This window comes from Rhipicephalus microplus, chromosome 4 (assembly GCF_043290135.1).
Source record: "Rhipicephalus microplus isolate Deutch F79 chromosome 4, USDA_Rmic, whole genome shotgun sequence".
In the NCBI taxonomy this organism is placed as follows: domain Eukaryota; kingdom Metazoa; phylum Arthropoda; class Arachnida; order Ixodida; family Ixodidae; genus Rhipicephalus; species Rhipicephalus microplus.
In genome coordinates this window covers 4,790,381-4,813,467 of record NC_134703.1, presented here as the reverse complement: position 1 = coordinate 4,813,467, position 23,087 = coordinate 4,790,381, and the positions used below count along the sequence as shown (strand labels likewise).

Here is a 23,087-nt window from a genome sequence, read left to right as displayed (position 1 = left end):
CACGTGCATTGAGTGTAATCTGCTTTTTCAGAGCAAGCATACCGTTCTATTTCTGCTTAGCTTTTTTCCACTTGTTTACAACAATCCATTTAAGGTATAGAAACAAACATGATTATTTCAGAAATTACCACCTGAACATCGTTCAATAACTATAGAAGGTGAAACACACGCTATCCGCTATCCATTCAAACGAAGGCGTTCACGAAACGGAGCAAAGACAGGTTAAAATCAGCAATCTCGTGAAGTCGAGAGCTTGGATGAGATCGTAAAGAGGATAGCAATATAAATATAAGTGGCGAAACAGTAGAAGCTCAAAGCAGAGTGTGACAAGGGAATGCAGGGAGTGTCGGACAGAAGTAATCCACCAAGCATTTGGACAGACATCTAGAAGGGTGAAGCGAGGAGACCACCCAAGATGTGCCGAAACCACAGCTCATAGAAGATGGAGTCAGTCTACACAAAGAAAGGGCAGTGAAATATATAATACATAAAAGAAAAAACCCAATCCCCGAAAGAACAGAGCATGAGGGAGATTTAGAAGGTGGAATCTCCTGAGTAAGATATGCGGCCGCGTCAGATCAAAAGGAGGCCTTCAAACGTCTTCTCTACTTTTTTGTCCCGGCCTTATACGAAGAGTTGGTCATTCGATTCCCTTGTGCCTCTCCTAGACGAAAGAACGCAGTTCAACTTTCACTGAATTTGTGCCAGCAGGAAAGACCACGTAGGCGCAAAATCAATTCAGGCTGCAACATCGACACTTATTATTATTGTTTGGAGGAGCAGTTTTGTAGCCCCCATTCGCCGCTACGGGAGTCTGTTCTGTAACCAAACCTCAAGTTAAATGTCCTAGTTTGCATTTTAAACCGACAGCATTCGTATCCTTCAGCGAATTGCGCTTCCTCTCTTTTGCATTTTTAACGTCGTTGAGTGCATCAACGAAATTCTTTTATTTTGGCGTTGTTTCTTCGAGATGATCAACGGTGGCATTTATCATGTTCGCTTGACTCGATAGCTTTAATCATCCAATCTATCCCCAAGGCCTCAACTCCAGTAATAGTTTTCTGATGTTGCTGCGGGATGCCGGGTCGATGAAGGACGGGTCCCAACATAAAACATAACGATCGCTTATTAACGTGGTATCAGCAGTAGGGCAAGCATGCCACCGATATACTCAAAAGGTTAGAGAAACAATAATGACACCGAGCTTGGAAGCTTGGGTTTTAAAGCCAACTGTGGTGAGTTTGAAAATCAATTATAAGCACCAGCTTGGTTCCGTGGTAGAATACTTGGCTGGCACGCAGCGGACGTGGGTTCGAATTGCATTGTATACCGTTAAGTTGTTTTTATTTACTGAGTTTTTTCTTATTTCTTGCGATTGTAGTGGGCCGGTATTACGAAGGAGAGATTTGGTGAGAACAGGAGAAACTGTGGTGGTGCTGTCCCTTATTGTAAGCGTGTTGCAGCAAGGGGCCGTGTCACACCGGGCTATCCAGTGACGAGGCAGAGGCCACGCAAGTTTGTGCAAAGTAGCCTCCACATCGCTATGAAGCAACCACTGAGGTAAGCCCTTTCACTGCTTTCAGAATCTCTACCACGTGAAATCTTCCGAGGCCTATGGCTCAATTGAATATCTGCGTTTACAATATATATGCTCCGACAGTTTCAAATGTTTTTGTTATTGCTCTCTGGTTTTGGCTAATTTGTTAAGTCTTGGCGTACTCCGGAGTAGCTAAACGAGGTTTTCAATACACAGGGGTAAAAAAAATTTGTTAAATCTTGGCTTACTCCGGAGTAGCTAAACGAGGTTTTCAATACACAGGGGTAAAAAAATTTGTTAAATCTTGGCGTACTCCGGAGTAGCTAAACGAGGTTTTCAATAGACACAGGGGTAAAAAAAATTGCGATGCAGCAATAAATTTGATGATGTGGAAAGATATAATGCTATAACATTGAAGTTGTTTCCCCCTGTTGAGTTTAGAGCGGTGCACCAGTCTGAGGAGCTACGTCATCGTGCTATTCTAGAACTCCCCTTGTTTTTCACAGACAAGGGGAGTTCGTATGACCGTTTTCTTCTTAACCACTGAGATAACTTTCCCTCTGCTCTCTCTTTGAAACTACACTGCACGTAGAAAACGGTTATGTCGGAAGGTTACATGCGCCAATCCTTACTAAAATGCGGGATTTCTAAGGGCGTAGCCATTTGATGACGCACTGTATGCCACACGGCTGCCGCATCATTGTCTGAAATCCATTAGGGCATGGATTTTTGGGCTTCACGTGTAACGTATTGTGCCATCTAAATGCAAATGTCCATTCACGTTAGTTATAAAGGAAAAAAAAACGGCACGATTGATGTACCGAAGCTGCCAGTATGTCTTAACGCCTAATAAATGTACTTCCGCGAAGAAAGTTAGACGAAACTTGAAGTAAGCAACAAAGCCACAAGCACACCAGAGAAACTGTTCTTCCTACTGAGGTGGAATGAGCGAGGAAAAGCCAATAACCTGTCACCTGGGGCGTTTGCTCTTGAGAAGTTCCTGACTTTCCATTTCTGGTGACCACCAGGCTGACGCGAAAATGAGTCTTCGTGGGCAGTTTGTCTCAGTCATATCCGTTGCCTCCCCCAACAAAAATAAAAAAGTAAAGTAAATTTTTTCGTAGTTTGCAGCCAGCTCATATAATCATCTTTCTTTTATTCTCACTTCGGCAGGCAGGCATATAAAAAATAAACTGACTAAATGTAGCACGAAGGAAAGATATGATCAGGAAGATAGTATGCTGTACGAAAAAACGTCCGCTGCAGAAAACCTGGATGCGCTGTTCGGTCAACCTTAGAGTGAAAATGAAGGGTGTTAATCAAGCGGCATACTTCTGCTTTTTACCACGTTGGAGGCTAGGGTGACCAAGGTAATTAGATGCCCAGTGAAAGGAAAGGTAGACACGGGAACCCCCAGGGTAGCATATTAGGGGTATCTTACTGCACCTCATTGGGACGCAATACCACCCGGAAGAAAAAAAGAAACACAGAGCGAGAAAGAAGGAATGAAAAAGCAAAAGCACCAGGCCTGCGGGGAACGCGAGCAGTGTCACAGCGAAAGCTGGACGAGGGGCCTTTCACAGCCTTTTCTTAAGACGCATTGAGTAACTGCTACAAGCGCACTTGTTGAGTACCCGCTACGCCATAAATAATCATAATTTCTGTATATTCGACTGGCATTCACTATGCAATTATTCATCATTCTTCGTAGAAGCGTTGTATGCCCTACACGCTGGCTAGAAATTTTATGCAGTTTTTTTTTCATTCAGTGGCTTGCGACAATGAAGCATTATGCCTGAAGTAGGTATGCGTGGCACCTAATGGGTGAACAAGAACAAGCTTTTGTAATGGGTTGAATCATTGGACGAACCACTCTTTAAAGCAGTTCACATTATGTGACGCCTGGTTGTTCTTTTGATGTTCTAAAACCCTTTATTACTCATAATAACGCAATTCATTTCCCGACATCAAAAGTAAGTAATGCCAGTTTGAAAACCAATTATAAGCACCAGCGTAACTCAGTGGTAGAATACTGGGCTGGTACGCAGTAGACGAGGGTTCAAATCTCATTGTATCCTTCGGTGGTTTGTATTTACTCAGTTTTTTTCTTATTTCTTGCGATTGTATAGTGAGTCGATACTACGAAGGATGATTTGGTGGGAACAGGGGAAGGCGAATAAGAAAAACAAATAGATCGTGCATTGGGTCTGTGCCCGGTTGTCCTGGAATGTTACATTGGCGCAGTCTGCCAGGATAGAAACCTCTATTATGAGGATAACGCTGAGCGTATCGAGAAACACGAGCCACCAGTCGTATTTTTCAACGTGTGAAGTGAATGAAGACACGAAGTATGTTCTGCCTGCGAGAATCACGACTCCCAAGCTCCGTGAGTTCATCGCTCAGAAGGCAGAAAAGACGCTGCAGGAGGTCGATGTTCAAGTATCAGTGAAGATAAGTTCGAAGGATTCCAAATTTCAAGAACATATCTTGGTGCCACTGCGGCAACTGGAGTCAAAAACATCATCAAGCCAAACCGGTTCTTCTTTGGACTCGGGCCTCCTAGAAATGCTTCGCTTGCAACAGCAACACGCCGAGCGACAGCAGCAACTCATGGAAATGATTTAAAGTTATTCACTGTTCCATTTGAACTCACAGCGGACGTATCAAACTACGGCACAGGTGCTGTGCTGCACCAATGAAGAGGCACAAGTGGAAGCGAAAGACTCTCTCTCTCTCTCTTTTGATAGGGTATTTCTCCTACATTTTCACGAAGTCGGAACAAAATTACAGCACGACTGAAAAAGAGGCATTGGCTGTTGGACTGGCAATTAGGTATTTTCGATCGTACCTAGAAGGCACGAAATTAAAGGTGTTCACTGACCATCAGGCCCTTACCCATTTGCTGAATGGTTCTCAACCGAAAGGCCGAGTCGCTAGATGGATAAGCGAAATTCAAGTTTGATTTTGAGGTTGCGCACAGAAGCGGACAAGATTTGTCAGACGCTGACGCCCTTCCTCGGCTTCCCATTGTCAATCACGGTACGGGCGACGAGAGGGTGAACTCACTTCAGATATGGGAAAGTACTGAACAGATTATGTATATGGACGGAAAGTTTCATGTACGGGATACTTTCAGAAAAAGTCGAGAGTCAGGAAGGCATGACGGCTTCTGGCGGACATACTATAAAATGAGGAGGAGATTTGCGTGGCCCGGCATGAAAAAACATATTGGCAATTACATTAGCTCATGTCAAAAATGTCACGTGAACAAAGCAAAATATAAGCAAAAGACAGACAACATGCTATTCCCACCTTACTCAAGTGTCCCGTTTGAAACTATTCACGTTGATCTTGCTGAATTGAAGAAGAAAAGCGAAGGAATTGAGAAAACGCAATCATTTTTAGTGTCCACCGATGAATGCTCATGGATGCTAGCTGCCAAGACAAGAAAAGAAAATACCGATACTGTCATATCACTCTTGAGCAGAGACATGTTGAAAGGGGTGAAATGTGTTGTGTCCGACAATGGATCCGTGTTCAAGAACCAGACATTTGCAAAGTAGTAAAAAAAATGTTACGCTAAAGTTTACAGCCCCTTACCAACCATCAGCTAACGGACTAGCGGAGCGTGTCATCCGAGATGTCAAACAATATATAAGTATGTACGCAGGAGTTCCAGGAGAGTAAAAATGTTGCCTACGAGCAGCTGTGTCGCAGCACAACAGGTCACATTCAACCACTCTTTGGTGCGGCCCCCAATACGCCGCCTTCGGGGAACCTGCCTAATTACTTGTGGATGATACACTTGGCATAGCAGAGAAGCTTCGCTTGAAAGAAACGAAGAAAACTTCTGACCAGCAGGAGAAGCACACAGAAGCTATGAAGAGAGCGTTTGACAAACGTCATAACACAAAAATTCCCGTGATAGAACTAGGTGATATGGCTCTGGTGCGGAAAGGTTATGGCAGTACTAACACAAAGATTGTGAGTCCCTTTAGAGTGGTGAAACTGGCCGCAAAAGAAGGAGGGCTGAAGACCATCGGCTACACGACGGAAAACGGTGCGATGGAAATAGCAGCCACTTCCAACGTCATGCCTTAATTAAAGTGGAGGGATGAAATAAAGACTGGGAGAGTGTAGTGGGCCGATACTACGAAGAACAAATTTGGTGGGAACAGGGAAAGACGAAGAATAAGAATAAGGAGATTGTGCTTTGCCATGGGTCTATGCCCGCTTGTCGTGGAATGTTACATTTACTGAGTTTTTTTATTTCTTGCTGTACTGGTTACGGACACCAGCGGTGGCAGCTGCGGCAGCTACGACGCCACACATGACCTGTGTTTGATTTCATAACAGCTTTCTCTGTAAAAGGAGAGAAAGAGAGACAGGAAAAGTTAAAGAAGGAAAGAAAGAAAGACAAAGATAAATAAATAAAAATAATATGTAGATAGAGATAGAGTGATAAATAGACGGAAGGGCGGACAAACAGAATTCATGTAAAAATAGGTGCCAGTATTTAGAAGTACGGAATATTTGATTGTGGCCCTGAGAAAAAAATGTGCAAGAAGGAATGCGAAGTTACTTCACATAGCTTAGTTATTCAACTGTTAACTTAAGCTTAAGTATATAGCCATATCTTTCTAATTCTGAAAGAGTGTACGGTCTTTTATAGCTGCAAGAAATATATGCGGAATAAAGAAGTACTAGCAAGAAGCGTGCCAAATCATGCAGAAACTAGAAGAAACTCGTTTTGGTTGCCCCTTCAAATTCAAGGCTGGCAACGCACTCAGAGGTATCGTGTGCAAACCTTTTTGTGTTTCGGGCACGGCTTTATGCCCTCCCATAGTAGAGTACTTGTACTCTAAATCGTTAAAAACTTTCTCTAAACACACATTTCCATTAGGCTGGTATTTGTCTATATAGGCTTTTGTGTGCAATCCTCGAATCACGGTTTCCTACACAATTAGCCTTTATATGAGGTTAAGCAACTAAATTCTTTAAGCCTGAGCCAACGCAACAGAGCACTTGAGCTTTTCAAAGATTTCAACTGCTTATCCTTCTCTCTCTTTCTCTTTTGTAAGATATGATGATCAGTGATATGGTGGTCGGTTCTGAATAAATAATTACTTAGGAGGCCATGGAAACATCAAGGAAATACAATTAAATATTCAGTGGGTCTGAATACAATGAAATACAATAGAATATTCAGTGATACCAGTGCGACTACAGTGATAATAGGGAGTTTTAGAATAGCGCACCGCGAGCCCTTGCGGTGCGGTCGCTGCCACTGCGCATGCGTCGTAATGTGAGTCGGCGTTCGCGGACCGCACGCAGAAAATCCGAAATTGCGTGCGGTAATGGCGGCCCGCATGTGGCCCGGAAGCGCTGGTTTCGAGGCTACGGTGTCGCTGCGATCGTGCGTTGCGGTTAGCAGCAGGGCAAACGCTATTCTAAAACTCATTAGGCGCCCGCTACGCCTGCAACGCCCGCAGCGCTTGCAAACGGTATTTTAAAACTTCCTAATGTAGTATTATAAATAAAAGCTGCACCAGTCAGCTTCACGTGACCCACAAAAAGCCCGGTAACTCTTTTTTCACCATGTATTTATGAGGACTCTTAACAATGTTCTGCCAGTAGGATGCCGAACGTTTTCGTCTTTTTTATTTCGTTATCGTCCTGTTCGAACATCGTTTGTTTAGTTTTATTCATGAGTGTTTGCACTGCCTCCGGGTTTTTTTTTTACCTTCAACCATGAGTGTTTCTTCAAGAAGTTCACAAACGATATCTGCCACGTATAAAGATGAGAACTAAGAGACGACGCAAACTTAGCGCGTTTTGTATTGAAATAATGAACTTGGTAGCTCAGAAACCCATCTTGATATTACTCGGTATATAACGTTGCTGAAATTTACACATTTCACAAATATTCGAAAAAAGTTGTCTGTTGATGTGCTAACGTTCATGTCCTTGAAGATGATGGTACATTGTTCTAAGCACATTAGAAGAACGTCGTTTTGCTCGACAACATCGTAAAGGCTGTGGCGTTGGTGGGTTGTGTGCTTTTTCTTGGATGAATTCTATAAGCATAAAACGCATTCAGAAGCGAATGAAAAAATTGCGATGCAGAGATAAATTTGATGATGTGGGAAGTTGTTTGCTCAGCAGGGGGAAACAACATCGAAGTTGTGTCCTCCTGCTGAGTTTAGAGCGGTGAACCAGTCAATGACGACCACTTAAAATAAACAGACATCATCCATATTGTAACTGAAAAAAAAAGAATTATGTGATTTCTAAATGAAGTTCTCTATTGTCAGGGATTCGTTGTCAGGGACTTCTGACGAGGAAGTCGCAAATCTCTAAGCTAGGCGTGTCAATCCATATGGAGTACGAGCTGCGACAGGCTAACGCTACTGTGTTTTGCTTTGCGCTACTTTGTGCGACCTGCCAGCTATTTTTGGTGGTTGAACGAAATAAAAAACACAAGAAAGAGTTGTCGCCATTTTCTTACGTCGGCTACCATTTCTCGCTCAGTAATAAGTGAATATATTTCATTCGTTAAGAGCTTTTGTTCGTAGGAAATTACATCATAACATACGAATAAAGAGGAGTTGCTTCTTGGTTAGCTATCCGAACTTGCAATAACCGTTCGCCCACTAAGAATTGAATTTGGAAGTATGTACTGAAGCTAGCCCCGCCGCGGTGGTCTAGTGGCTAAGGTACTCGGCTGCTGACCCGCAGGTCGCGGGTTCGATTCCCGGCTGCGGCGGCTGCATTTCCGATGGAGGCGGAAATGTTGTAGGCCCGTGTGCTCAGATTTGGGTGCACGTTAAAGAACCCCAGGTGGTCGAAATTTCCGGAGCCCTCCACTACGGCGTCTCTCATAATCATATGGTGGTTTTGGGACGTTAAACCCCACATATCAATCAATCAATGTACTGAAGCTAAAGTTTATAATACACGAGGCTTTATTTTCAACGCGCTACATATTAGCAAAGAATGAGTGTGCCAAAAATTTCGTGATGTGTTTGTCATGCAAGGTGGTGTACGGAACGTTTAGAGCGATGAATTCATGGCACTCGTACGAGAGCAGCTGCACCCCGTTTATTGCGGCAATGTTATCGACTGACGCGCGTAGGCGAACCACAAAAACCGACAGGTTCGCGCTGCATAATTGTATACCGTAAAATAAACAACTACCCCATGCACTTCGTTTGTTTCCTGTATTCTTTTCTCGGCCATAGGTGAAAAGGGCCCAGATGGAGCCGATATGTGCGTGTGTGTTTTTAGGGCTGCGTTATGCATATACGACGGCTGTAGTGCCACGTGTTCGTAAAAACACATAAGCGTAACAAAGGCACATTAAGGAGTTAGCGAAAATATGAATGAGAACATCTGTTTGCTGAGTTTGCGATGGTTTGCGATAAAATGCTGCCGAATTACCTCTTCATAAATTGTTCGTTTCAGTTTTCCTCGCCTCATTAAGACAAAATAGTGTGTTCGTGTGTGTGTTGGGGGTAGGATCGAATACTGCTATGGACGTTTTAGAATGACAGGAACACTACACTGAATTGTGAAGCTCCTCGACTGTTCATTTTATTATCTGCCTATACCGGAGGTTATAAAATTTTCTCAGATTTGATAAGTTGTGAAGGTGTAATTGTAGGGCACATCATATTTGATGCTCCTGCATCAACATTAAGTCATCCTGGTTTGTTAGAAGTCAAATACTTATCGAAGGCTTATTACAAAACCACCCTATCAGTCGGTCTACTTTAATGCTGTCTGCTGCAGAACGTTTACGAAAATCACATTGATGTCAGTTTGCGCCACGACGAATTTGCGTACTTTTCGTGCAGCGACGGCACCGCCGGCTGCTGATCGGTTTATTTGCTGTTTCGTCGCAATTCTTTTTCTTTCCTGGCACAACATATGTTGAAATACTTCTCTGTTCATTCCGAGGCACAAAATGCGTGCAACTGTGCTTTCATGAGTCGCAAATTATGAGCCCTGGTAGATCACTTTTAATAGTCACAAATCTTTCGCGTCCGTTTTTTTTTATGAAGCCCAAAGATCGAAATTTCAATTTCGTCACTGTATACGTTGCACACACATCCGCATCTATATTTAGACGCAGATATGCCAAAGGCCCCTGTAATTCAATTCTTCCTCGTTTTCATCTTTCGCCTATTTTCATCTTTCTGCTATTCCTTCCTATCCTATTTCTTTCATACTTCCCTATTTTTTGTGCAGTGGCTCCTTACTGTTCACATTTCCCCCCTTTTCATTGCGAATAGTCAGCCGTTTAAACACTAGGTGACCTCCATGCATTCGCGTGTGTTTCTTCCTCTTTCTGATATTCACCTCATTGAAGATATTCATGGTGAAACGATCTGAAACAGGTGAACGAATTCCCAACTGACACATGGGCCTAAATATTGAAGCATGGTATTTTGTTACTTTTACAAAGCGCTCGTATGACGGGGTGCATTCGTTTTTTTTGTGCGAGCATGCCACTGGAAGGCTTTTTTTTTTCATTGATTACTTTTGTTTGTCGATAAGTTACCTGGGCGCATGTTTCGCTAAAAGTGCTTTGTGTTTTGTTTTGTAACATATCGCTGCAGGTGGACCTATTAGAGGCATGCTTGTTTGTGTAGATTTGTATATATTTGTGTACACATGCATTCGTGTGCCGTACATGCCGCTGTATATGTGCGCGCGTGTGTGGAGACTGGACATTTACGATTTGCTTACATGAACGAGAGCAATAGGTACTGCACGCTGTGAATTAGAGAGAGATGGAAGATGGAGTAAGGTATTGCCAATTTCTGACTTGTGCACTCGACGCCTCTTAGCCCATGGCTATGCTAGATAAATTTAATGCAAGTATCGCTGTTGGTCGTCGTGGTAGAATGCGAGACAAGAAAAGGAATGCACGTTTCCTGATCTTATACTGTTGGCCACTGAAGCAGGAGGCGCTCGTCAACGGGCTCAAGCAGGCGCGTGGTGTAGCGCAAAAAATAATAATGAAAATAAAAACAATTTATTAAACATTGTGTCAATGCTTTTACTAACCAGCAGTCCGCTGCAGGCTCTCAACAAAAGCGTGTGAACTTCACTTTATCTCTACACGCTCACAAATACCCGCTCCCCATTCACGCCAATCTGTTCACACTTCATTAGAAAGGGCGAATTTGGCGGCCTGAACCTCAATTGTGGTTGCCCGCGTGCGGTAGACGTCCAGTTCTTGTCCTGAACAGCAGCACCGCCTTGTTCCTTCTTGAGTCTCTTCCTCTTGTTTAGTTGAGTTCATTATTTGGGTAGCCCCTGGCCACTTAGTTCACCTAGACTCTCTGCGGTGGGGGATGCGAGCCCAAGACGGAACGCGAAGACCATCGGCACGCAAGTCATCGCTAAGTGGAGCGGCCGGCTCGGGAATGCAGCTCGATCGATTGCCGCCGGGGCGGGTGAGCTATTGCTGCATCCACGATGTCCCGTCTATTACGCCTCAGTCGTTTGTCCAGAAGACTCCTGCTGTGACGGGCTCCCGAGTTCCGGCCACATAGCACGGATGCGTCATTCTAGAAAAAAAATAATCTGAGCATGCACGCTGCAAATCGACGCCCGTCGCAGAGCAGAAAGCCAATTCATTGAACAGCGCCTTCGTCACGACTCGCTAACTGTCTCACTTAAAGACGCATGACTTATGCGCTACTGCATAATTATTTGAAAGCTTAGCGTCCAGTATGAGATAAATTGCCCTCTTCAGTTCAAGACATGGTGGTCTAATAAAAATAGCTCCATGCTGCCTGAAAAATTGCGGCTTGCAGCCATATAGTTTTCTGAATATGCACGAGAGGGAATTCTGGCGCTAGGGTCTATGGGAGCTGCAACGCACGGTGCTTCCGCGACCATGAGAATAATGGGTATGATATGGTTTGCCTAGTCTTCGTACTTTACATTCCATCTGGCTTCACGTAGCTTGAAGCTGCTTGGTCACGAAACAATCGGCAAATGTTCGACAGATATGCTTCACCACCTGCCCTTCACCTCTTAAGATAACCATTTGAAATCAGCTCACTAAGTTCAAAACGGTTTGTTTTTGTCAACCGAAACAAAACCGAAGAACAGGAGTAAATGAAGCCATAAGTGTGATTCGCCGCCAGCAGGCGTGAAGACTAGGCGAATTGATGTCCTACCCATAATTTGCATGGTCGCTGAACGATCGCAGCGCCTGAGTTTCCTCTGGTTAATTTGAAAGAAGTCTGTGCGTGAACCTGCGTGGTGTGCATTCACCGCACACGTATATACGGAGTATGCATTGACATCTTTGTGGCTGCCACAAAGATGTCAACGCAGACACATTGCGAGCAGCGCTTTCTTATCCTAGTCTGCTTATCTTCAGGAAAGTGAAGCTGAGAATTGTAGAAATAAATGGCGCATGATGACGTCATGTGAATACCCCTTATTGCGGAACATGTGACTTTCACGATGGTCAAAAACAATGCCGTTTTACAGAAGCGTTATTTAGAGGCATCATGTGTTAACAGCGCCCTGAAGAATCTCTGCGCAGGTGTGTGAAGAATTGCAGCCGAACACGTGCTGTGCGTCAAAGCATGCAGTGCGTCTTGATCAGGCACTCTGAGTGGAAAACACATCTGGTGACGGGAGGCGACATTTCAATGAGTCGATCAATTATTGGAGTCACGTTTATTACATTATTTTCGGTTCCGTTTCATGGTTGGAACAGTACAGCAGGAGGCCTCAAAGTTGTCGATAAACTCACAGGGGGAGCAGGACTACATGAGTTGGGTAATTACAAAAGCTGGCTCAGTAGAAGCATGATAAGCCACTTGCAAAAAAGAAAAAGGAGAAAAGAAAAAGGAGAAAGAAAGAAAAAGAAAAGGAAAGGTAACATTTGGCAGATCCCAAGTATACCATGGGAATCGATTATATGCGAAGCATGTGGATAGAAGGTGACTGTGGCACAATCACTTATTGAGCGAGGTACTACAAAATCACGCTTGATAATTTTCTGTATGTGGGGTTGTACGTCTCGGAACCACGATAAAACTATGAAAGACGCCATGCAGGTATTAAGGCTCCGGAAATTTTCACCATCTGGTGTTATTTAACGTCTACTGGCATCGAACAGTACACGGGCCTCTTCCATTTCGTCTCAATCGAAAGGCAACCACCGCGTGGCTTTGTGGTAGGATACTTGATTGTCACGCAGAATGCATGGGTTCGATTCCTGCTCGGGCCATGATATTTATTCTTTGCGTTAGTTCAATCATTGCTGCCGAGGTCACGATGCAGAAAGAACAACAATAGAAAAAAGGCAGGGCTTAATCAGGCTTAACCAGTAGGCTACCCTGGTTAAGGGGGGAGGGAAGTAAAGTCTGAGAGAACAGTCAGAGAGAAAAAAATGGCCCCGTATCTGCATATTAATCTGCAAATGTCGTCGAACGACAGTAGTCTTGCGTGTGGAAAGAGTGAACAAAGCAATTATTCGATGTTCCGCGCAAGAAGATCGGTGAATAGTATTCTGGAGGCGCTGCCTTAGAGTGCCTCGAGCGTGCATCGGAGGCGAACGAGCGCATGAAGTCATGTCACACGTTGGAGTTACTGTATATGCTACCTTTAGATGCTACCTAAAGATAGCATATACAGTAACTCTATCACACGTGAGACATGAGCGCCATTTTGCAGGGGCGAAGCGCGTGGCTCTGAGACGGGTGTGCGCGCCCGTCTCAGAGGTGATAAGGTGTAGAACGCAAGGCCACGGGTAGGTGCCACCACTGTCTCCTCTTAGCAAAGCGTTGGAAACACTCGCCTCTTCACGCAAGTGTTGCATGGTCAGCGCAGCGTGATAAGCGCTACGGTCCCTAAAATTACCTTTGTATGCTTTTTCTAGTAAAAGACGCACATGCACAATATAAACGTGTTGTTACGGTGCCCCAGACATGCGCAATAATTGCTTATTAGTTGACAATTGCACAAGTATGAACGCTGAACCTTTAGCAACATTGGTGGACGCTGCGGATGGGGTCGGCCATTTCAAGTACCTGATGCCGTTAAGAGCAGACAAACAGACAAATGCACAGACAGACAGACAGACAGACAGACAGACAGACAGACCAAAATTTTTGCGTCGAAGGTCCCCAAGAAAGACTATCTTCTTTAAAAGGGGAAGTCAGAGAGAAAAAGAAAGCTTGAACCATGTCCCCGAAGGGAACCCTAATGAGATGCGAAGCAGCAGTGGTTCGCACGGCGTTGACCCGTGTAAAGCGGGCGCAGACGCGGGAGCTGGAAGAACAGTTTGAAGCAAAACTCTGCGTAGCATTTATTCGAGTAAACGACGTCGTCATTCGCGAACGTGCTGGGCTTCACTTACCCTCGCAACGCCGGTGATGGCCGGGTTAGGCGTAATCGCATCAGCGGAAGTTTCACCGGGTGAAGGAGCGTCGTCTTCTCGTGTCTTCTATATCGCAGATGAACGAACCGAAAGAGTGTTAACACTTGTGTGCTCGAGCCTTGTGAGTGGCGGAGAGGGGGAAGCAAGAGAGAGGTGACATGTACAGACATGTTTCAACGCGTACGTTTCTACCGCTGCAGACACGGCTGGTCTCAACTTGGCAGTTGACCTCCTGGCAAGAAACCCCCCCAACGTGCCCCGTGGCGGTCGCATGCGACTCAAGAGCTGCGTTGCTGGCCTTGGCGAAGCCGGAACGGGCAAGCTTCGGAACACAGCCGCTCGCCACCGAACTGCATGCCCTCCTTGCCAGTGGCGTCGATGTTTCTCTGCATTGGATCCCACCTCATGTGGGAATCGAGCAGGCTGACGCCCTGGAGAACGAAGCAAATCACTCCTCCATGTCTGTGTTGCGTGCCGTGGTCGCCTCAGACCTTTGGAGGCTCAAATTGAGGAGACTGTTGCTACGCTGCCACTCTGATGATCTTGTAGCCAGGTAGGAACCACCAACCTGGCTTCCTGACCGGGGTTTCACCAAGAGGGAGAAGTCCCTTGTAATTCGCTTACGCATATAGGCTTTTCCTGGCCTGCGGCCCGACGTCATCGGCTTGGCAGAGCCTCGTCCCCTGCGTGCACTACATGCGGGGCAGATGAAACCGTCGAACACCTGTTGAGTGTTTGCCCAGCGCTTCACACAAAACGAGGCATCTTGCTCACCTCACTTCGTCACTATGGTCTGCCCGCGGATACACAGAGGGACCTCCTCTTTTTGGCATGGCATCACACCGAGGTATTCAAGGCAGTTATTCACTTTCTTGAGGACACTGGACTAGACAACCAGCTATAGAAGCCGCCCACCACGTCCTCGGTCATGGACGCCATTTTTCTTCTTCTTTTTTCTTCTCGACATCTTTAATGCCCTCATCCCACCCCTACAGGCGCAGAGTCGTGCTCCCAATTAGGGCTGCAGAAATTGCGTCTTTTCCTCTCCTGAAGGTTGCTCTCAACACGTACGTTAGGCGCGCGTCAGGTTCGTTGCGCGTGAACCGAGGAGTCGGCGTGTCGCGAGTGGCGGTCGCGGAAAAAAAAGCGAGCGCGTGGCAGGTAAGGGAGAGGCTGACGTCAGCGCACACTACGAGGGAAGCGTGACGTCACTCGTATGGAGGGGCAGCGTTACACAGGCCAGTCAAAGAGCTGCTTCGCATCTAAAAGTGAGTGCAGTCGTTTATGTAACACTAGTTCCACGCCTGACATCAGCGATGGTGAGTCAGTACCGGGGCTGTAATCAGAGCAGCGCCTTTGTTGCATATATATGCATGGTCCCATGCAATGAAAATCTTGCCGAATGTGACGCCGCAGTGCTGATGCTACTCTTCTCAGACAATAGACTTTTGTACGCTTGTGAGAAGTGGAGTGACGGTGTCCAGCAGTTTCAACACGCTCCAAGCTATGGGCGTCTGCATCTTTCTCAGTCACACAAGAATAGGGTGTTTTACCATGCCGACAGCTTGTCCATCTTCCTCTGTCAGTTTATAGGTTACAGATGACGTGTTCCTTACTGTCGAAATATTCAGTTGCTCCTAAGGTGTATGCAGCTTTCGGAGTTCCGGCCACGCATCAGCTGCCCTATTGGTAGAAGCATCCTTGTCCTTGGACATGGTTGCGTTTCGTTAGGGTGGTAGAAATGAAGCGTCAGCTGGACGAAGCGTTTTTGTCCCTAGACCGGAAATCATGTGGCCTGAGTGGCAGAGGTTACGGTTGTTTTACACGTGGGATCACTTGGCAACGAGGCTATGGATGCCTTGATGCACCACCGGTAAAGTCACGTAACGGGTGCCACTGCTTCTCGGTGTGACAAGTGCTCTCTAACCCTTTTCTTCATTAGGGCTATCTTCCTTAGAGTAGCAGGTCATTCCTTCAGAGAAGCATCATGAGGCCCGCTGCTGTTCGGACATTGCAGTAGCCCAGCATGTGTCCGTTGTGTGGGGCCCGGTGCGACGGGAACAAACGGTAGCGTTTGCACACACACTTCTCACGTGACCTAACTTCATGCACTTCGCACTGCAGTGGTTTTGGTACAAAAGGAGAAACAGGGTGTCTGAATCGACCCTCTTTTACATGCGATAGCAGCGTCTCGTGACGTCCCGATAGGATACACGCTTGCAATAACGGTGTCCCCTGATGCCGGCTTGATCAGGACTGGTAGGTCAGTTTTGCTACTGGCTTCATCAACATCATAAATTATCCCGGTGCTCATTTCTTCACCCAATGGTATATAAGAGCGGACTTTTAGGTCATTAAGTTGCGTAACATAGCGCCGCTTATCCAGCGCAGTGAAGTGACTGGCGTCAATTGCTACTATGTTGTTGCGAATATTCAGTCTGACCTCCTTTGTTATTTGGCGCCAGTGCCTCTTGCTGTACAGACACCATCGTACAGACACTGCTGGCTGGTTCAGACATCTCATGTTGTCAGTGGTGGAACTGGTACAAAGAGGACGGTTAATAGCCAAGTACTCCGCAAAACTCATATGGTGGACTTGCGTGAACGGGGGGAAATGCTTAGCAAACATCTCCTAGCCTTATAGATCCTCATCAGCCGCAAGGTGTCGTCAGCAGACTTTTCACTGCTGTCATAGTCTATAGTGCGTGGTGTCATCGCCGTCAGTGTCACTCTCTGCACTGTTACACTTACTAGAAGCAACGCCCGTGGGAACTTCGGTGTCTGTTGGTCACGCGTAGGACTCCACTTTCATCGCACACTTGCAGAAAACTGCACTTGACTGGCGAAATAAAAATTGATCATAAAAAGTAAAGAACTTACACACTTGGCGTTCTGCCGTAAGGGCACTTCGTCGTTCAAATATTATCAACGCATTTGAATTACCAAGGTCTGTTCTCACTGTTAATAGGTGAATATAAGCTGAATCATATGTGCCGCATACCTGATTACCGCTTCTCTTATATACAGGTATGTTCCACACCTGTCTGGGGGAAACGATTTGACGATGTACGCAACGCGATTTTCATGTTATATATGTGGTGACCCACCAGGCATATTTGACAAGCTGTCTTATCCTTCCATAATAATTATGGTCTACCCCAACTTGAGGGCGTGATCACGAGAGCAACCAAACGAAGCGACTAGATATATAGATACGCAGTACACAGAAACGCTCAAAGCACCTGCAGTCTGCTAAGAAATATTTCGCATTAAAAAGCGAGTGAAGGCAGCCTAATGTGCATACGGCAACCACCCCCTGTGCTGTCTGCCTCTGTTTGTTCAGTTGCTGATCCCCTTTCATATATATTCGAAATAATAATCGCCATTTCTAAGGACATAATATGGGCAAATTTTGAAGCGCATGTTATGAAGAGCACCGTCAGTGGTGGCTTTGGCTACACCACACAAAAGATAACATTGTTCTGCAACCTTGCCAAAACACGGGTGCTCAGATAGCTTGCGAAGAGCGTTTTTTATCAATATTCTGCAGTAAAATGTAGCTTAAAGTGCCCCTAAACCACACATAATTCAATGGTGAAACAACAGTTTCTTTCTCGCCTTCACTACCCTTCGTACAAGCGCTTCCTCGCAACTTATTTCTTCTGAAAACACGTGGATTTTGTGCTTTTGACTATTGTCACTTGCGCACTCGCGAATGCCAAAAACGAAGTGAAATCAATTTATTGCGCCAGCGCGTTCACCATGTTTTCAATGTGAGCCAGATGCGCCATATACATCCGTTTGCCACCTTCACCTCTGTCCCTTTTCTGCTCGCGCCCACCGCCTTTATGTATCCTTCGCGTGTGCTTTGTGGTCATGGGGAAGAGAACCATTCGTGCAGTGCCTCACGACGGAAATCATATTAATTTTTTGTTCAGCTGTGTACTGATCCGTGGGGCTGCATGCGTCTTGCATTCCTCGTGTTCACAGTGCTGGCGGTCACGCTGGCTCTGTAAAAGACACGGTGTTTTGAGATAACGTGACACCGTTCATGGCACTAAGCGGGCAACCAATCGGGAAGCGCCACTGATGCTACTGCATGCGCTGACTTTAAGAGCGCTGTTATGTGGTGGCGGCATTGCTTCGAGCCACTAAAAAGGAGCATGAAAGAACAAATCTGACAGGCGTTTGATTTTGGAGAGGGGGACACGTATATCTCATCTTCATGGAAAAGCGCTCGTACGCGCGCGTGTCGAAAGCAGCCAGACTCTACATGTGGCGCCGCATCACCATCTCTCCTTGAACTAAGGCGCGCCGACGGCCCCCGTTGAGAAGCGCGCGTTTGTATTGCACTAAATTAAAAACGTTGATCGCGCACCAAAGTCAAGCGAGACGAGGCAGACTGAGCACGCAACTGCATGGGAAAGCTGGGTAACTGACAATTCACAACAGATATCTTTCATGTATCGACCATCCAGGAACCTATTTCACGTTGCCGCGACATCTTCCCCTAATTCAAATAACGCGCGTTCAGCGGTGTGCCGCGCAGACCATCGAACAGCAGGAGCACCTGGCCGGACCCAGCACGTATGCGCCACGTGCTAGAGCTTCCCGCGGAGAGGGAAAAAAAAGACAGGTGGTATTCCTCTTTGGTGTTCGACTAACTTGTAGCTTTTCGATCACAGTCGCTATGATTCGTGGGCAGAGGTTCTACTTTAATAATTACGTTTTTTTGACGCAATCTCTGTGGAGTTTGACTCAATACTCAATCACTGCGGAGCCCTGTTCTACCTTATAACAAATTAGCAGCGCGATAAATTTCTTCCAGTAATCCCTTGACAAAGTATTAGTCTAAGCACAGGCAAGACAGCCAGATAGCACGCCCTTCATGTATACTTATATTTCCTTAATCTGCAACTTCAGGTGTACTACTGCCCTCCTTGTAGGACAAAAGCAACAGCAAGCATACAAGCATTGTTTTCAGTGCACGTGCACTCGAGGTATCTTACAGAAAACACGAGTATTTGTTACGATAAGACGTTAAACAAAGACTATAAGCTGCAAAAGTAATAGCGGTTTGCAAGAATTTCTTGGTAAATCATCATGACGTTGGCTGGCTGGGACATGTGAGACGAAGGGACTCCCCTTGCGTTTACATGAGAAGCGACGTGATGAAATCAACATAATACTTATGCCACTTTTATTACGGACGCACGTGCAGAAAGGCCATAAATTCATTCACCTTTCCGTAATACACGATCCTTTACCGTCTCTGGGGAGACTAATGCGTTGAGATGGAAAAGGCATATTTTTGCTACTCCCAAAAGTTAGCAAACAGCCAAAAACACGTACTTATGCGCTTTGGCTCACTTGGATGGTCTGCCGCTTTTCCACGAGTGCACGTTCTCACTTTGCCACCTGATGCAATCGTATAACGCTTTAAAAAGCGGCACTGCGTGCTCATTACAAGCCGAGGTGCATGCACTCGTCGCCATATAAACGCGTCTTCATCCGATTCTAATGGTGTCAGTGCGGCCAGCAAGAGTGCGGAGCAAAACATGCTTTTCGCCAGCGTTTGAATCTGTCCGCAATATATTCCCGTCATGCAAATGCCACTGGCGCAACGCACCGCCGAGATCAAACACCATACGTACCCGCTCCCCTTATTACTTTGTATATATGCATGAAGCATTCCGTTGCTGTGACGCATCGCAACCACAGGACCAGAATTCAAACGAGGAAGTGTTGGCGGACACGTGTAGCTTTTACCACGGCAATTTTCAGATAAAGCTGTTAACGTTATTACCTTGCAAGCCACACGATGGCGTTTTATGGAGATCGTCGCGTGCACTTCAGTGTCCTGCTCTCTTTTTGTAGTGTTGCTTTTGTAGCTAGACAGGACGGGGCTGCCGGACGTCCTCTCTAATAGGGGAGCCCGGCATCCTGTGGTTCATTCGACTTTATACTGACGTCTCTAAAGGCAGATGGTGTCATTTTTCATGAGAACGCAATGACCACTTTTAAAAGACTGCGTCAACCCGCTTTTCTTTTGCTCAAAAATGAAGGGTACGAAAGGATGCAACATGAGCTGCTGACCACAATATTAGGCAGTTTCTGTAGATTATCGCCACGCAGCTTCGCAGTTGCTGTGCCATTCAGTTTCCAGCCATGGCTTGCAATGACAACAACCTGTCACCGTCTCCAGTTGGGGCGTTAGCCACTTACGATGTCCCACGCCTGCTACCCCGGTACGTTCTCCGCCCAACCTGGCCTTGACGTCGACTACCGGCTCCGCATGTAGGAGCGTGTAAGCCAGACTCACCGATGGAACACTACCATGATGCTTGCCAATGTAATCTTTTAATTGAATGGCACTGGCGGCTATGATTTGACGCTCATGAGACCGAGCTCACCAGCTGGAGCATCTTCAAGGAACAACTACGCGACATCTTTTCGGGATCGTCCGGTCGTCAAATGGCCACGCGACAAGAGCTAGGCACCCGTGCGCAGTCATCGACCAAGTCGTATGTGTCGTACATACAGGACGTGCACGCGTTTTGCGGGAAAGTGGACGAGCAAATGACTTAGAGTGACAAGCTGGGCCACATACTCAAGGGCATCGCGCACGACGCTTGCTTGTGTACATCAACGTCACGACCGTTGATTTCTTAATTAAGGAATGCCACCACTTCGAAATGGTCAAAAGCCGCCGAGTTCTGCCTCAATTATCACGGCTCCAAAACACGGCTGTCTCCGCTCGGTCGCTGGTCAATCGGTCATGCCACTACTGTTCGTTTGAAATATGTCTTAACCTCAGAATCGCCGACCCGGTGTCTCTTCTCTCTCGTAAAAATATGGTATTGTTACCGAATTTAAATGAAATTACCCTGTGCTACATAGCCTGATCTATGAAATAGATGGCACAGTGTAAGCTCTTAAATTTTCATTTGTATGCCTATTACGTAGTGAGTTCTGACGCGTGACTGTACTTGGTGGTCAAGAATGTTTACGGCAACCACAAAATGAGCGCATCACATGACAGAAAGCACTCTACAATATGTGCCTTTGAACTTGCCTGACTGGCTGTATTTTGACAACAGTCGTGGAATTTTATGCGAGAGACCGTTTATCACCGAGCGATTGTTTCGCGAAATGGTACTGTGGTTTCAACACAGTACATTTTGAAAAGGTGTAGAACCTGAAGAAGTACAGTTTCCCGTTAATGATATATTTGTTTCAAAATAAGTGAATGCAAAACATACATACATACATACATACATACATACATACATACATACATACATACATACATACATACATACATACATACATACATACATACATACATACATACATACATACATACATACATACATACATACATACATACATACATACATACATACACAGCATAAAATGGTAAGATTCTCAACTCGATCGAATCATGTTGCGCATGTAAATACTGTAGTCTACGTGTGGGGCTGTGTACTTTGTCTTTTTTGACTCTATATATCACAATGATTGCCCTGAACTTAGAGTATCAAGTTAAGGGAAAATGCAGGAAAACATCTCCGGCTCTTTTTGAAATATTTCTTTTGCGCATGAATGCAACTGTGCCTCTGTAGATATTTCGTTAGAGTACTTCTGGCACTTTGCGCGTACAAAGATCTTGCAGATACCCACTCATGAATGAAGGAGACAGGGTGAGATGAAGAGGAAGGCCGCGAGTTCAACTGAATATTAGCAACCAGTTTTCAAGCATGCATAGGGTTTTCCAAAAGGATGACGAGAAATGTCGAGATAGAACAGAAAATAACATTCAGATGTCATTATTTGTGGTACAACTCTCTGAACATATTCGGGTACATTTCGACTGCTCGGGATGCGTGTACATGGATTTCGGTGCACATAAAAAAACACGAGATGGTCCAAAATCCCTGAACTCTCTCCTACGGCGTCTCTCATGATCATATTGTGGTTTTTGGATGTCCAGCCACATCAGTTATTATAATGTTGTTATGAGTAAATTTTTTTCCATTATCTCTTACTACGCCTATAAAGCGCTCGCGTTTCTAAGGAGCTAGCGGAATAACTGCTGCCCTGCTCCGCGACTAACTCGCAAATGTCCTCGCGGGCTTCGATGAGAGACCGATGCTATATAGAAAGGGCCCGCACTGCTTCCGAGAACTCGTCAAGAGGAATCATCGTCAGCTTCTCGCACTCCGGAATTTCAATTTCAGAAGTGGTCCTTGCCGAGAATCAGCGCTTCCTTCGCTCACTTTAGCAGTTTTTCTCAGATTGGTGTGTTTGTCTATTTTCTGTTCATCAGAACTGCGGCTTAGCTACTCTGTTTCGATCCTGGCACTCTTACGGGTCCACCAGAGCCACGGTGGTGGCGGTGGAAGAGGGTTCGACTGTCGGAAGCGGCACTCGTTAAGAATACTGAAGAATCATTTGAATGGATGATGTCCCCGGTTCCCGCTACTCGACGCAGACCTCGGTGCTAGACGGCGCAGTTTCGTTCTTTGCTTTAAGTTTTCCCATCTCATTTGCTCTACAACTCCTACACATTTTCAGAGCTTCGACACTCAGTGAAGAAGAGTGTCTTGCTCTTCTCTTTAATTTTTTTTACTGACCTCATCCCAGTCATGGTCCCATCACGGTAGTCTATTGGCTAAAGTACTCGGCTGCCGACCCACAAGTCACAGGATGAAATCCCGGCAGTAGCGGCTGCATTTGCAAGGGAGGCGAAAATGCTGTAGGCTGGCATGGTCCCAGGTGGTCAAAATTTTCGGAGCCCTCCACTACAGCATCTCTCCACCGTCACACAGTTAGTTACAGTATTTCATTCGTTTGCACACACCTTAGACAACTCCGGTCAAATAGATGCAATATTTCTAGACTTCAGTAAAGCATTCGATAAGGTACCACATGACAAATTAATTCTTAAGATGCGAAATATTGGCCTCCCCGAAATTCTGGTCACATGGGTTGCAAATTACTTGACAAACCGCAAACAACTGGTCATAATAGATGGAATAGGGTCCGGCTATCTTGATGTCACTTCGGGAGTTCCTCAGGGAAGTGTGCTGGGTCCATTGCTTTTCATACTATATATAAATGATATTGTTAATG

At 45.6% G+C, this 23,087-nt stretch overlaps 1 protein-coding gene across 1 annotated transcript in view; it reads left to right on the top strand.

Moving 5' to 3' along the window:
* Window positions 1-23,087, top strand: part of LOC142814099 (uncharacterized) — a 210,692-nt gene that overhangs the window by 167,009 nt on the left and 20,596 nt on the right. The window contains exon 5 of the mRNA XM_075892038.1: window positions 1,464-1,560. Within this exon, the coding sequence (XP_075748153.1) occupies window positions 1,464-1,560 (97 nt within the window). The remainder of the gene's footprint in view (window positions 1-1,463; window positions 1,561-23,087) is intronic.